General features: G+C 47.2%; 1 protein-coding gene across 7 annotated transcripts in view; it reads left to right on the forward strand.

Moving 5' to 3' along the window:
* RNF220 (ring finger protein 220) overlaps positions 1 to 12,989 on the forward strand; it is a 720,811-nt gene that overhangs the window by 602,349 nt on the left and 105,473 nt on the right. For all 7 annotated transcript variants that reach the window (XM_085602785.1, XM_085602783.1, XM_085602784.1 and 4 more), the window contains one exon: positions 597 to 729. In XM_085602785.1, the coding sequence (XP_085458911.1) occupies positions 597 to 729 (133 nt within the window). The remainder of the gene's footprint in view (positions 1 to 596; positions 730 to 12,989) is intronic.

The following is a 12,989-nucleotide window of genomic DNA, read 5'->3' on the forward strand; positions in this document are numbered from 1 at the left end:
AGAACTATAATTGCAGGTAAGTAACTGGTTTCTACCTCTCAGCATTGGCAGATTATCCATGGCACACGTCTTGAACTCTGACCTTGGTGCACATCACTCTGACTGGTAGCATTTCCCAGCCTTGGCAATCTGTGTTTTTTGTTAGTTACCCTCTCTTCTGTTACATTACACGCGCTGTGGTTTATTTCCCATTGCTTGATACCTTCCAACAGTTATATCCACACCCTACACCACATTATTTGTGGGAGCTGCACTCTGCCGTAGCACATTTCTGCCTTAGATAACAATGTGTAATGCCTCCTCTTGTGTCTGGCACACTTATCGTGCTGGTGCAAACAGCAGAAAATAGGATGATATCCCTGGCATATTTCACGGCATTATACATAGTGGGCTCACTTTGCCATACTCTGGTTCACTTTGCATGGGGCATTTAGAACCCCATTGACCTGACTTTCTGCTTTATTTGTTGCCATATCACATCTGTCTTACAAGGCGGGCGGGCTTCACTACTTCTAGGCTAGCCAGTTATTTTGCAGTCAATGCTCACAAATGCTCCATGTTGCTGTTGCTCACTCCTTTTTCCCTCTCTACTACAGAGGGAAGGCTCTTGCATGAACGAAGACGACTCTGTGGACATTGACAATGAGAATGGGACCCGCTTCGAAGAGTATGAATGGTGTGGCCAGAAGAGGGTACGAGCCACTACCCTTCTGGAAGGTGGCTTCCGGGGTAAATATGATTCACTTGGCTATTATTGTTAGTATGTTCACTCTGTGTTAGTATGTTCGCTAACACGGCTGGGCTAATATTAAGTGTGTTTCCGTACCATAGTTTGTATCCAGATGGACCCGCAGGGTCTGACACCCTCTTGTATGTGATTCCCATGGAGGTCTGGTTCTTAAGTGTCTTAGCACGCTCTTTACTTGTCTCCTCCCACCATTTATTAATGGTTTTCATGTGTCTTTCACACTGGGGACAACATGAAGCCTCTGTCCTTACCTTCTTGGAGGTGGATTGTTCAGCATACAGGACAAAGTAGCTCGGGCAGCAGCCGTTTCCACACCCTGTCTCACAAATGTAACGTGCAGAGTTTTCACTTGTGCATTTTTCATTGCCCACTTAAATTAAGGTGTTTGTGTCCAGCCCTAACTGAGTTATAATCTGGTCCTCTGGTTAAGTGACAGGAGGTGGGTTGGAACATGGGTAGCATGTATTTGCAGTGTTCTTGGTTTTTGTCTGAACACTATTAGGAATATTTGTGCTTGAATAAGCTCCTCTCTGTTTTCGCGTTTTTTTCTCTTCCATAATGCCAGTTCTACTTCAAGATGTTGAAATTGTTTTTCGATACTGGATGTCTCATTTTACAGTTGTTCAAGACATGTCTGTGTCCTGTTGTATGAGAGGCCACCACTTTGACAAGTGAGGGTTTGAAATAAGTCCCTCGTTGTCATCTTAGCGTTTTGAGTTAAAAGTGAAGGTGTGATTAAAAACTACGCGACTTATTTAAATTCTATGGAGGATATTTATAACTAACATCATCTTGGAAAATAAAGTTGGTGGACAGGAGAAGAGATTGGAACGCTAAACATGATTTTTTTCTGTCCTTGGATGGATTGTAGTTGACTGTCCATGTACCTGATCGTTGACATCAAGTATTTGTAATTTAATCTCTGACGAAGATAAGGAATACGAAAAACATCTCAATCTCTCAATCTCTAAATCGACCTTTTGTGTGGGTAAACTGTGCACTTGTTCACACGCTACCCACGCCACCCACCCCATTGCGCCACTTCTCCTTCAGTTGGGGAAGTTGTCTACAGGAGAGAACGAGTTGTATGGAGACGTACTTCATGTCTCCAGTCCTTGGGCTTCAGGACTGTACCTAGATTGCAGAGCTTGAGTAGTGGCCACAGTGGGCAAGACCCTTCACTCCTATAAAAGCTGAAATAGAAAATAAATAAGTAATTAGTTCTTAATAAAAGGTATGCCGTTAACTACATAAAGTGTGATGAAAATCTATGCTGACACACACTCACTGGACATGTTGCTTGCTCTGTGATGTTGACCTTGTGTGTTCATATTTCGTCCTAGCTCAGATGAGCTTGCCACTGGAGCTCTGTAGCACAAGCTTCTTTGTTTAGGTGGGATGGCAGATTTTCCTCCAACACATAACCAACACTCTTTTAAAAAGGGCTGGCTGACTGAGGAAAGGTGCCTGGAGAATGGACGTCTCTGGAATGATGCATTAACATCCATCTGTTGCCACTCAGTCATCCCTCCCGCCGTACAGGTCATTTTAATGGATGCAACAAGGTGACAGGCTGACTAAGCGCAGGCCCAGCAGGGCCTACTGGCAAGAGAAAAAGCACGTTTGTTTCTCATTTCATATCGGTGCCAATGACAGGCACACTAAAAATTCACATGGGTAGAATGTGGAGCTGGTTTAAGATTGTGGCTGGGGAAATGGCAAGGATTCTGAAATGAATGACAACACCACACAGTGGTGTGAGACTACTAACAAGATACATTATGAAGGGCTACATCAAATGCACAGCAGAAGTAGTATTTTAAGGCATTGTGTGTATGAGTAGGAGAGGAAGAAGGACACAAACCTACTGCACCAGGCAACTAAGGCAAAAGAGGGCACTGTCTGGTTTGTGTGGGCAACAAGGGTGATGCATGATCAGCTCGATGAAGGAGAATAAGCTCTTGTTTCTAGAGCAATTTCTTGTATCTAGTTATGAAGGATCATGGGTCTGAAGTCTGTTTATTTGTCGTCTTTAATACTAGTCGGTGTCACTGTACTGTAAGCCTTGTCCCAGGGTATTCATGTTGGACGTGTGAGCAGAATTAAAATGTACATCACTAAACTGCATCATGCTATTCTCTAAAATCTCCTTGCACATATGCAAGCGGATGCCAGTGGACTCGGAATCCTCGCAGTCAATGGTACAAGCCAGAGTAACATTGGGCAGTTGGATGGAAGCATGTGTCTGTGGTGTGATGGTAATGGACATTTTACAACAATTACTATATATGAGGTATAACTAATGGTGAACTACTACACATACACAACCTTTCTTGCAGTGTATGTTGGTGGCTGCCAAGTGTACCTGATGGAGGTGAAACTAGAGTTTTGCAGCATGACTCGTTTTCTGGTTTCACATGCTTTGCATCTATTCCACCATCTAGTGGTTGGGTCTGAAATTGTGTGTGGTCCTTATCTCTTCTTTCTTTCTTGAATATTTTTGGGTGTGGGCGTTGTTGGCCAACATTTGCTGGTAAGTCCGTTCCCTGAGTGAAATTAGATGGCGCTCTGGAAGTTGCTGTGTGTGGTTGCCATCTTCTGATTCTTTTTCCCACCAGAGGAGCTTGGAAGACTATTGGGAAAAACTTTGACAAGACGGTAGTCTACATCAGGAAAACACCAAAAAACACTAGAAGCCGCAAGAAGAATTGAGGGTGCAGAAAAGGGGAGCCATCTCTATCTTTACGGGGAGTGCTACGTGGCTGAAAAATGCATAGAAAGGAGGTAGCAATGGGTCATGAAAAATGCCCCCACAAAATTCTGCTGCGACTGCAACCACAGGTTTGCATAGAGGGATCCTCACAAGGTGGGCAATCTGTCTGCCAAAGAACCACTACGCCAAAGATTGCAAAGTGTGCGCTGAATTTTTACTGAAGACCCTCAAGACCAGATTCAGACAATAAGGATAAGTTACTTACCTGTAATCCTAGTTCTCTTCCAGGGGTATCCTCATCAAAGTCACAAGCACATGAATATTCCCGCCCATGCTCGGGACCCCGGAAACATATAAAACATATATGTGGAAACCATATATGTAGCTCTATATATATCCATATATATGTATATAACAATAAACACACAATGCAGCCTTCCATATACTAGAAATGCTGAGCAATGTTGTAAGAATTTCCCTTGCACATGAATACAATTCAAATAAAGCAGGGCGAAAGAAAACGCATTTGAAAAACTGCTCTAATGCACCGTAGAAATCATAATCCTGCAAAGAGGAATGAAAGAACATTGCCAGCACATAGGCTGCATTGTAGAAACATCAGTGTAGAAGCTGAAATGCTAATCCACAGAAACACACAGAATAAACTGGCACTGTGCCTTTAAGGCAGCCATGACCCCTAGCTTCCCATCATGCCTCACGGGTGACAGGTCAGTTGTTCTTTGCGGAGATCTGAAGGCCAGGGCACAAAGAGATGACCTGTTTCTTGATCACTTGTCCAGGGAGGCGGGTGGGTTGCTTATGTCTTTGATGAGGATACCCCTGGAAGAGAACTAGGATTACAGGTAAGTAACTTATCCTTCTCTTCCAGGGGATCCTCATCAATAGTCATAAGCACATGAATAGAAAGCCCATCCCCCTCCTCCTGCGGGCAAGTGACAAGTGTACAATAAAGATACATTGTAAAGAAAACATTACAAAGACTCCAAATAAGCTAGCATTGGAACAGATTCCTCAAGGAGGCTTGGCCTACTTGGGTATCCGCTCTGGAGTCAGAATACAGACAGTAATGCCTGGTAAACGTATGAACCGATTTCCAAGTTGCAGCCTTGCACATCTCGGCCATTGGTACATTGTTTAAGAAAGCTATTGTAGCAGCCTTCCCCCTAGTAGAGTGAGCTTTAGGGGAGGCTAACAGAGGCTTGTTCGCTAATTGGTAAGCCAATTTAATACAGTACACTATCCACCTTGAAATGGATCGTTTGGAGGCTGGAAAGCCTGGAATAACAGAGCCGTAGTTTACAAACAATGATCAGCCTTTCTAATGGATTTTGTTCCCTCCAAATAGAATTTGAGAACCCTCTTGAGGTCTAATGAGTGAAGAGACCTTTCTGCTGGTGTAGAAGGATTCGGAAAAAAAGAGGGGAAAGAAATTGTCTGACATGAAAGTCAGACACTACTTTGGGTAGGAAAGAAGGGCGAGTCCTCCAAACCACCCTATTGTGATGGTAAACCGTATACAGTTCCTTAGAACAAAGTGCTTGGATTTCACTCACTGCGTGCTGATGTAATAACCACCAGGAACGCTACTTTCCATGTAAGGTGTTGTAATGTGGCCTTATGAATGGGTTCGAAAGGAGGACCCATTAATTTTGACAAAACTAGATTCAACTCCCAAGGAGGGGAAGGAGGTCAGACAGGGGGATACACTTTCTTCAACCCCTGAAGGAAGTCCTTGACCACCTGAAGCTAAAATAAAGCAGGTTGGTTAGGTGATTTTCGAAAGGCTGTAATGGCCGCCAAATGAACTTTTATGGACGTGTATTTCAAACCAGATTTGGCCAAGTATAGCAGATACGGCAAAATTACCTCTTCTTGCCCGCTAATTGGACTCCAACCATTACGCATACACCACAAGTAAAATCTTTTCCATTTAAGAGTAAGAAGTTCTTGTGGATGGTCTTTGACTCCCTCAAAATGTCCATGCAATCCTGAGGGAGGTTCAAATGTCCTTACTGCAGGACCTCAGGAGCCATGCTGCTAAGCTCAGTGAGGGAAGGCTGGGGTGCAGAATCTTCCCTCCCATTTTGGACAGAAGGTCCGGCCTGCACGGGAGTCTCCTGTGCGGACAGATCAAGAGCTGTAATGGGTCCAGATACCACCATTGGCGACGCCAGTCCGGTGCTATCAGGATCCTCTTCATTCTGGATCGGATGAGCTTGGTCACCACCTTCGGGATGAGAGGAAGGAGCGAAAAAACATATGCAAATGTCCTGGACCAGTCTATCAAAAGAACATTCCCTCTCTTTCCTGATCGGTAAAATCGAGACACGAAGGCGTGTCATTTTCTGTTTAGATCGTCTGCAAAGAGATCGATGGATGGACGACCCCATTGATGAAAAATGTCCGCCACCACCTCATCGTTGATCACCCAGTCTTCTTGTTCTTCGAAGTGTCGACTGAGAGCGTCTGCTCGCACGTTCTGTTCTCCTGGCAGATGCACTGCCGTGATCAAGAGGTTCCTGGCCAGCAGCCAGTGCTAGTTAGCTTGAGATTCCAGAGACCCAGGGTGAGAGTGTTCCACCTTGTTTGTTCAAGTAATACATGGTGGTTGTATTGTACGTTTGTATCAGAATTGACTCGGACTGAATCGACGGATGGAATGCCCTGAGAGCCAAATGAACTGCCCGCAGCTCTAACATGTTGATATGATAGGTCTGCTCCTTGCTGGTCCATCTGCTCTGAGTCTGCAATTGACCCAGTTGCGCTCCCCATCCCTGAAGAGACGCATCTGTGATGAGGGATTGTTTTGGCAGAGGTTGATTGAATGGGTCTCCCACTAGAAGATTCTTTGGCTGAGCCCACCTGAGAATGGACTTCTTCCCTGCTTGAGAGAGGAGAATTCGGTCTTCTCAATGACCCGAGGATTGGTCCCATTTGTCCTCCAGATCCTGCTGCAACGGTCTCATTCTCAATCTGGAGTTGGGTATGAGAAATATGCAAGAGGCCATCGACCCCAGTAAAGATGCCACTTGCCTTACTGATGGTTGATGTGCTGGAAGGATGATATTGATTTTGTTTCTCATTGATAAGTCTCTCCTCCAAAGGAAACACTTTTCCTAGGCCGGAGTCCAAGGTGGAGCCCAGATAGTGGAGCGATTGAGTGGGCTAATGAACTGATTTTTCCATGTTCATATGAAGGCCCAAGCAGTGAAGGAGATCTAGGCAGATGTGGTAGTGGTTCTGCACCATGTGAGGAGATGATCCCTTCAACAGCCAGTCGTCCAGGCATGGATACACAAACAGGCCTTGGCGATGTAATGCTGCCGCCACCACTGCCATGCATTTCGTGAATACACGTGGTGCAGGTTTGAGGCCGAACAGTAAGACTCTGAACTGGTAATATTTCGCGCCTACCATGAATTGCAGGAACTTGCAATGCTGTGGGGCAATTGGAATGTGAAAGTACACATCTTGGAGATCCACCGAACACATCCAATCTCCTTTCCTCAGATGTGGAAATATTTGATGGAGCGCCAACATACGAAACTTCTTCTTTCGGATGAACTTGTTCAGAGATCGGAAATCTAGAATAGGTCTAAACTTGTTTGCTTGGTCTTTTTTCAAAACCAGGAAATATCTGGAGTAGACTCCTTTTCCTCTCTGGGCAGGAGGGACGTCTTTTATGGCTAGTTTCTTCAGAAAGGTCGACACTTCCTGACGCAGCAGTTCCAGGTGTTGAGGACGTGACCTTATTGGATACATGTCTCTTGGAGGCGCGCAGAAACGTAGCCCGTACCCATTGCGCAGTATATTTAGCACCCACTGGTCTTTGGTGATGTTGCGCCACTCTTTTATGCAATTTGAAATATTGCCTCCCACTGGAGTGTGCAACTGTGTTAGAGGAAGCAAAAAATAATTGCTTGCCTCGAGTTTTTGCTGTTGAAGAGGACTGTTGTTGATGTCCTCCTCTGCCTCTCGAGGAACGATGACCTTGGTATTGAGATTTGTTTTGTTTTGCGACCATTGCGGAGTTTGAACCCTCTGTTAGTAATTTTTGCGATTATAGGGCCTGTAGCGTCGTTTGAACTCCTTTTTCTTCTCAAGGCCCACAGCCTTTAGTGCATCCAACTCGGCCTTCGTTCTGGCTATTTCCTCATCAAGGTGCGATACAAAAAGGAAGTTACCCGAAAATGGAAGGTTCAAAATACGTTGTTAAGCTTCCGGTTTCAAAGCTATTAGGCGCAACCAGGAAGTCCTCTGTGCGCATATTCCATGTGCATATGAGTGTGCAGCCAAAGAAGCCCCATCCGCTGCTGTGCTGATTACCTGATTGGCTACCAGCACCCCTTATTGGAGAATCTCTGAGAAGTCTTGTTCATCCTCCCTTGGCAGTTTCTCTTTAAAACGCTCCAGCGAATCTCATCTCATAAGTACCTGTCGTAACGGCCCAGCAGGGCAGCAACACTAGACACCTTCAGAGAAGATGCTGCAGAGCCGCAGGCCTTTCTCCCCCAAGAATCCTGGGATGGTAAATGAATCCGGTGGAGGATCTGATTTCAGAAAAAGAGGATCCGATGCAGCAGGTTTGTATTTTTTCAGGATCCGAGCCGGAGCTGCCTTAATCGAGGATGGGGTGAGGAAGATGTCCATTACCGGTTCAAGGAGACCAGGGACTAGAGGGAGTAATGGTCTAGCCGCAGACCTCTGATGGAGGGTCTCGAATGATTGAAGTGGTGGTCTGAGGAGCTGACATGACTATGCTTAGCTTCTGTGCTCCTCTAGCGAGGACATCATGGAAGGTGTTAACATCATCGATTGGTGGCACTCTAGAGGGAGGGCTATCCGTAAGGGTAGGAGAGTAGTCCCTTTTGGAAGAGTGCGTCGAAGACGATGACCAAGGTGGTGTTCTCCGCCTTTTGTGATGAGCATGAGTTGATCTATGCTCCAGAGATTTGCCTCTGTGATCCCTTGTCTGAGTAGTGGGGGACCTGTCCACCTCCTGCACCAGACGCCGTAGCGGGGATCTGTGCAGTGGACTGGAATAGTCCATAGGCCGCGGAGCATGACTAGAGGGTTCTTTCTGCCAGTGATGGAGAGGTTGAAGCCATCTGGGCGAAAGATTAATGGAAGGAGACCGCTGTCTCCTTGGAGAGCCTCTTGGAGATGTTCTTGGTTGCTCTGTAGAATGAGCAGAAGAGTTGCATGATGTCGAGCGTCTTGGGAGAGCTCATAATAGAATGAGAGGACTCTCTGCGACCTCTGGAGCATGATCGGTGTCTTGATGAATGATGCGATGTCGATGGGGAGTGTCTCGACGTCGACCGACTCTGCGTCACCATCTCTGGTAAATCCTTAGAGCGGGATCTTCTCCTTGACATCGACCTCTCCTTGTGTTTCGACGTTGTATGATGTGACGTTGAACACCTGGACCCAACAGACTGCGCCTTCGACGTTGAGTGTGCAGGAGACCCCAACGAAGTACGAATCGATGGAGAAATCCTTCTCGACGTCGTGTCTTTAGGCCATTCAGATCTCTCTCTCTCGACGCTGAATGTCTACTGGAAGCCAGCGGAGTCCAGATCGGAGCACTTCTCGCCGTCTATGGAGACCGCCATCTCGACGCCGAACGACGGCACGTGTACTTGACCCTAGTTCTCGACGACTAGTCTGTCGTCGTCGTCAACTAAGATCTAGGCACGTCTCGACGTTGACCGCTGCCTAGTTGACGGCAACGGAGACGCCTGCTTCGATGTCAATCGCCGATGACTCGGCGACTGCGGAGCATGTCTCGCCGTCGAACACCGACCTGACGGCGACAGCGGAGAACTATCCCTTGACGAGCCCACACCAATGGAGAACGACTCATCGTCGCCGGGTTGACGACGACGGCGGAGGATCCGACGTACCTGCAGTCTTCATCGACGACCGGTGTTCTCTCGACGGCGAGCCTGCCGCCGATGGTCTCTTCGTCGATGTTTTCGCTGCCGATGAAGATATTTGAGGCGCCGAGCCCGACGCCGATGGAGAGCAGACTGGAACCTTACTTCTAGATGAAGATCTGGCTCTCTCTTTCCTCTTCTTTATCGGAGACCTGCATCTTGAAGGTGTTTTTCCCTTCTCAGCCAGCCCATAGAGGCGCATCCTCTCTCTGTCCTTCAGTGTTCTTTTGGACAGCGACTGGCAATGCTGGCAAGTCTTGGGAGCATGATCAGAAGGAAGGCAAAGAATACAGACCGGATGGGAGTCTGTTTTAGCCTTCTTCTTGCCACAGGAAGGTCAAGAGTCAAAAAGAGAGGACATATTTGAATGGAAAATTATGCTCAACTCTCTCAAAAATGGTAGAAAAGTGCTTCAACAGCAAAAAGATGTCGAGGCAAAAGGTTTGTGACAAAAAATAAGTAGTAATTTCTGACAGAAATCGGAAAAAACTGAGAGCTGAAGTTACTGGGGTCCTGACAGAAGGAGCCGGAAAGAACTTACCTAACTGTCACGCCTGAGGCATGATTGGAAGCTAGGGGTCATGGTTGCCTAAAGGCACGGTGCCAGTTTATTCTGTATGTTTCTGTGGGTTAGCATTTCAGCTTTCTACACTGATGTTTCTACAATGCAGCCTATGTGCTGGCAATGTTCTTTCATTCCTCTTTGCAGGATTATGATTTCTGCTGTGCATTAAAGCAGTTTTTTTAAATGTGTTTTCTTTCTCCCTGCTTTATTGGAATTGTATTTATGTGCAAGGGAAATTCTTACAACATTGCTCAGCGTTTCTAGTATATGGAAGGCTGCTTTGTGGGTTTATTGTTATATATAGATGGCGATATATATCTACATATATGGTTTCCACATATATGTTTTATGTTTCCGGGGTCCCGCGGATGGGTGGGAATATTCATGTGCTTATGACTTTGATGAGGATCCCCTGGAAGAGAACTTGCATGCCATGCCTTGGCGTTCAATTGTTTTGGGTAGTGGGCAGAATTCTTAAGGAAAGCACTCGGAGGAGGCATGCCACTTCAAAGCACACAACAACTAATGGAATGGGGAAAAGAAGGATGTATTCTTTCATAGCCATATGAAATAGTTGTTACCTAAGCCGATGCCTGGTGTATAGGAAAGCAAGGGACCTTGTAGGTGGTGATAATGCACTTTCATTCTTTCTCTTGAAGGCAGAATCCTTTACTGCAGGTGAACCTCTTGTGAAGGAGAGGGAGGCGAGTCTGTAACAGTCCTGATGGTGAGGCAGGTAGTAGCATGTCATGAGCACTTTCAAAGACCAGGAAAAGATATTTGTAAATCTACAAAGTGAATAACTCCTTGCTCACAAAATGTGATCACACGTCTGTATTCCTGAGATGGGTCATTTGTTTTCATTCTGGGACACCTGAAGTATATGCATCAGTTAGTACAATTTCTGGCTTCAGAAGAATTAATTGTTTGGATCAGAGTTCGCTGTGGTTCGGTTAATGACCACTTTGTTTGCTCTTGAGAATTGCACGGGTTCCACAGCAGAGAGCGGAGTGGTGCCAGCACTTCTTGAGTCTTAATTTCTCTTCTCTGCTGACTTGAATGCTTCAGGTAGGACACCAAATGCCAAAGAAACAATTGATTAATGAAATTCCGGACAATGCAAACATTCACCCCCTGTCACAAGGATCTGGGCTTAATCCATCGTTCTTTTGCTCACCACACCACCCAAGTTTGAACCCAACCATATTCAAATCGGTCTTGACCCTTTTCCTTATGGGAGCAGTCCAGCCCGAACTGCCAAGCCAGGTCCTCCCTGTACCAGAAACCAGCATCCTGGGACTGGTTTCAGGGCATCACCCTTCATCAGCCAGGCTAGCTTGAATCCAGTGGTGCAGTGAGCACGGGACCCACGTCTGGGCATACCCTTCCCACTTAGGGCGACAAATAAAACAATTGATGGATGGAATGCTGGTCAAAGCAAACATTCACCCCCAGTGATAAGGATCTGGGTTTAATCCATCATTCTTTTGCTTACCACACCACCCCAGTTTGGACCCAGGTACACTGTGCTCCAACACTCCAACCTCTGCAAAAGGCGTCTCATTACCCAGTATCCATCTGTTATTTAAAACACATCTGTAGCGCTTCAGCCTCCTGCAATCCGGGTATCCCAGTACCTATCTGTTCTTCAAATGCCATTGTCTGTATTGATTCAGCCTACTGCTCAATTTGTATCCTAGTGCCAGTCTGTTCTTCAGAAGCTATCGTCTCTAGAGCCCCAGCCGCCTCCTCTCAGGATATCCCAATGCCAGTCTGTTCTTCAGAAGCCATCGTCTGTATGGCTGCAGCCTCCTGCTCTCATGGTATCCTAGTGCCAGTCTGTTCTTCAGATCCCACTGTCTGTAGCGCTGCTGCCTCCTGCTCTCTGGGTGTGCCAGTCTGTTCTAAGATGCCACTGTCTGTAGTGCTGCAGCCTCCTGCTCTCAGGGTATCCCGGTGCCAGTCTGTTCTTCAGAAGCCATCGTCTGTAGCGCTGCTGCCTCCTGCTCTGTGTATCCCGGTGCCAGTCTATCTCCAGATGCCATCGTCTGTAGCAGAGGCGCAACTAGAGCCAAATTTCGGGGGGGGGGGGGGGGGGGGGGTGTAAGAAAAAATTTCGGGGCGAGGGGGGGGGGGGCTGAATCTTTCAGCAATAGGCAGCGTGGAGCTGCAGGGGCTCTTAGGAGTGAAACAGCAGCGAGGCCTCATCAACATGCAAATGGTCTTTTAAAGACCTGTGAAATGCTCGGGTGCGGCTGTGCGTGCCCGGGAAGCTGTCTCATCCCGGGCGCCACACACGACGGGTGGGGTGGGGGGGGGGTGAAGCCCTTTGAGTCCAATGGGTGTTGCGCGCCTGCTCTGTAGCACTGCTGCCCCTGCTCTCTGTCTATCCCTTTAACGGGTTTGCCCAGTGGTTAAAATCAGTTTAGCGTACACTATGGGAAGGTTGTTTTTTCTTACAATACAAGGAGGGGAGGATTTTGGAAGCTCTTTTCATCCAGTCATGACTTATGAACGTTAAGAAGGCGAGGCAGGCTGGGGCCGACTGGTGTAGCGAGCACAGATGTAGAGTCGAGGGTAAGCAGAGGCTCTGGAGGAAGCAGGCATCGACACAGCCTGTGGCATCGGCTGGCGGCGGGGAGATCTTCCTCTTCATGCAGCATCACGATCCTTCCAGAGGATGGCGGCCGCCAGCCCTTCGGTGCAGGCGTGTTTGTTATTTCAGGCCGGCGAGGACAAGGCAGTGGTCCCATCCCTTGTACTTTTTGTAGGGGACCCCGGGGGGTCGATTGACACCATGCTCCATTTCGTCAGAAGACAGAGTTTGTAAGGAAAGGGGATAGCAGAGAACAGGCGCTGTGTCAGGGTATCGATCGGCCTTCCACCGAGGAGCTGAAGGCGCGCCGCTCCCAGCACGAGCAGCAGCGTGCTTAATGTGATTGAAAGGCAGTTAAAATGGCGCTGACCTTTTCAGGGGGAATTAGATTGCCTGCCAAGAGCGGT

Source organism: Triturus cristatus, chromosome 4_2 (assembly GCF_964204655.1).
Source record: "Triturus cristatus chromosome 4_2, aTriCri1.1, whole genome shotgun sequence".
Classification (NCBI taxonomy): domain Eukaryota; kingdom Metazoa; phylum Chordata; class Amphibia; order Caudata; family Salamandridae; genus Triturus; species Triturus cristatus.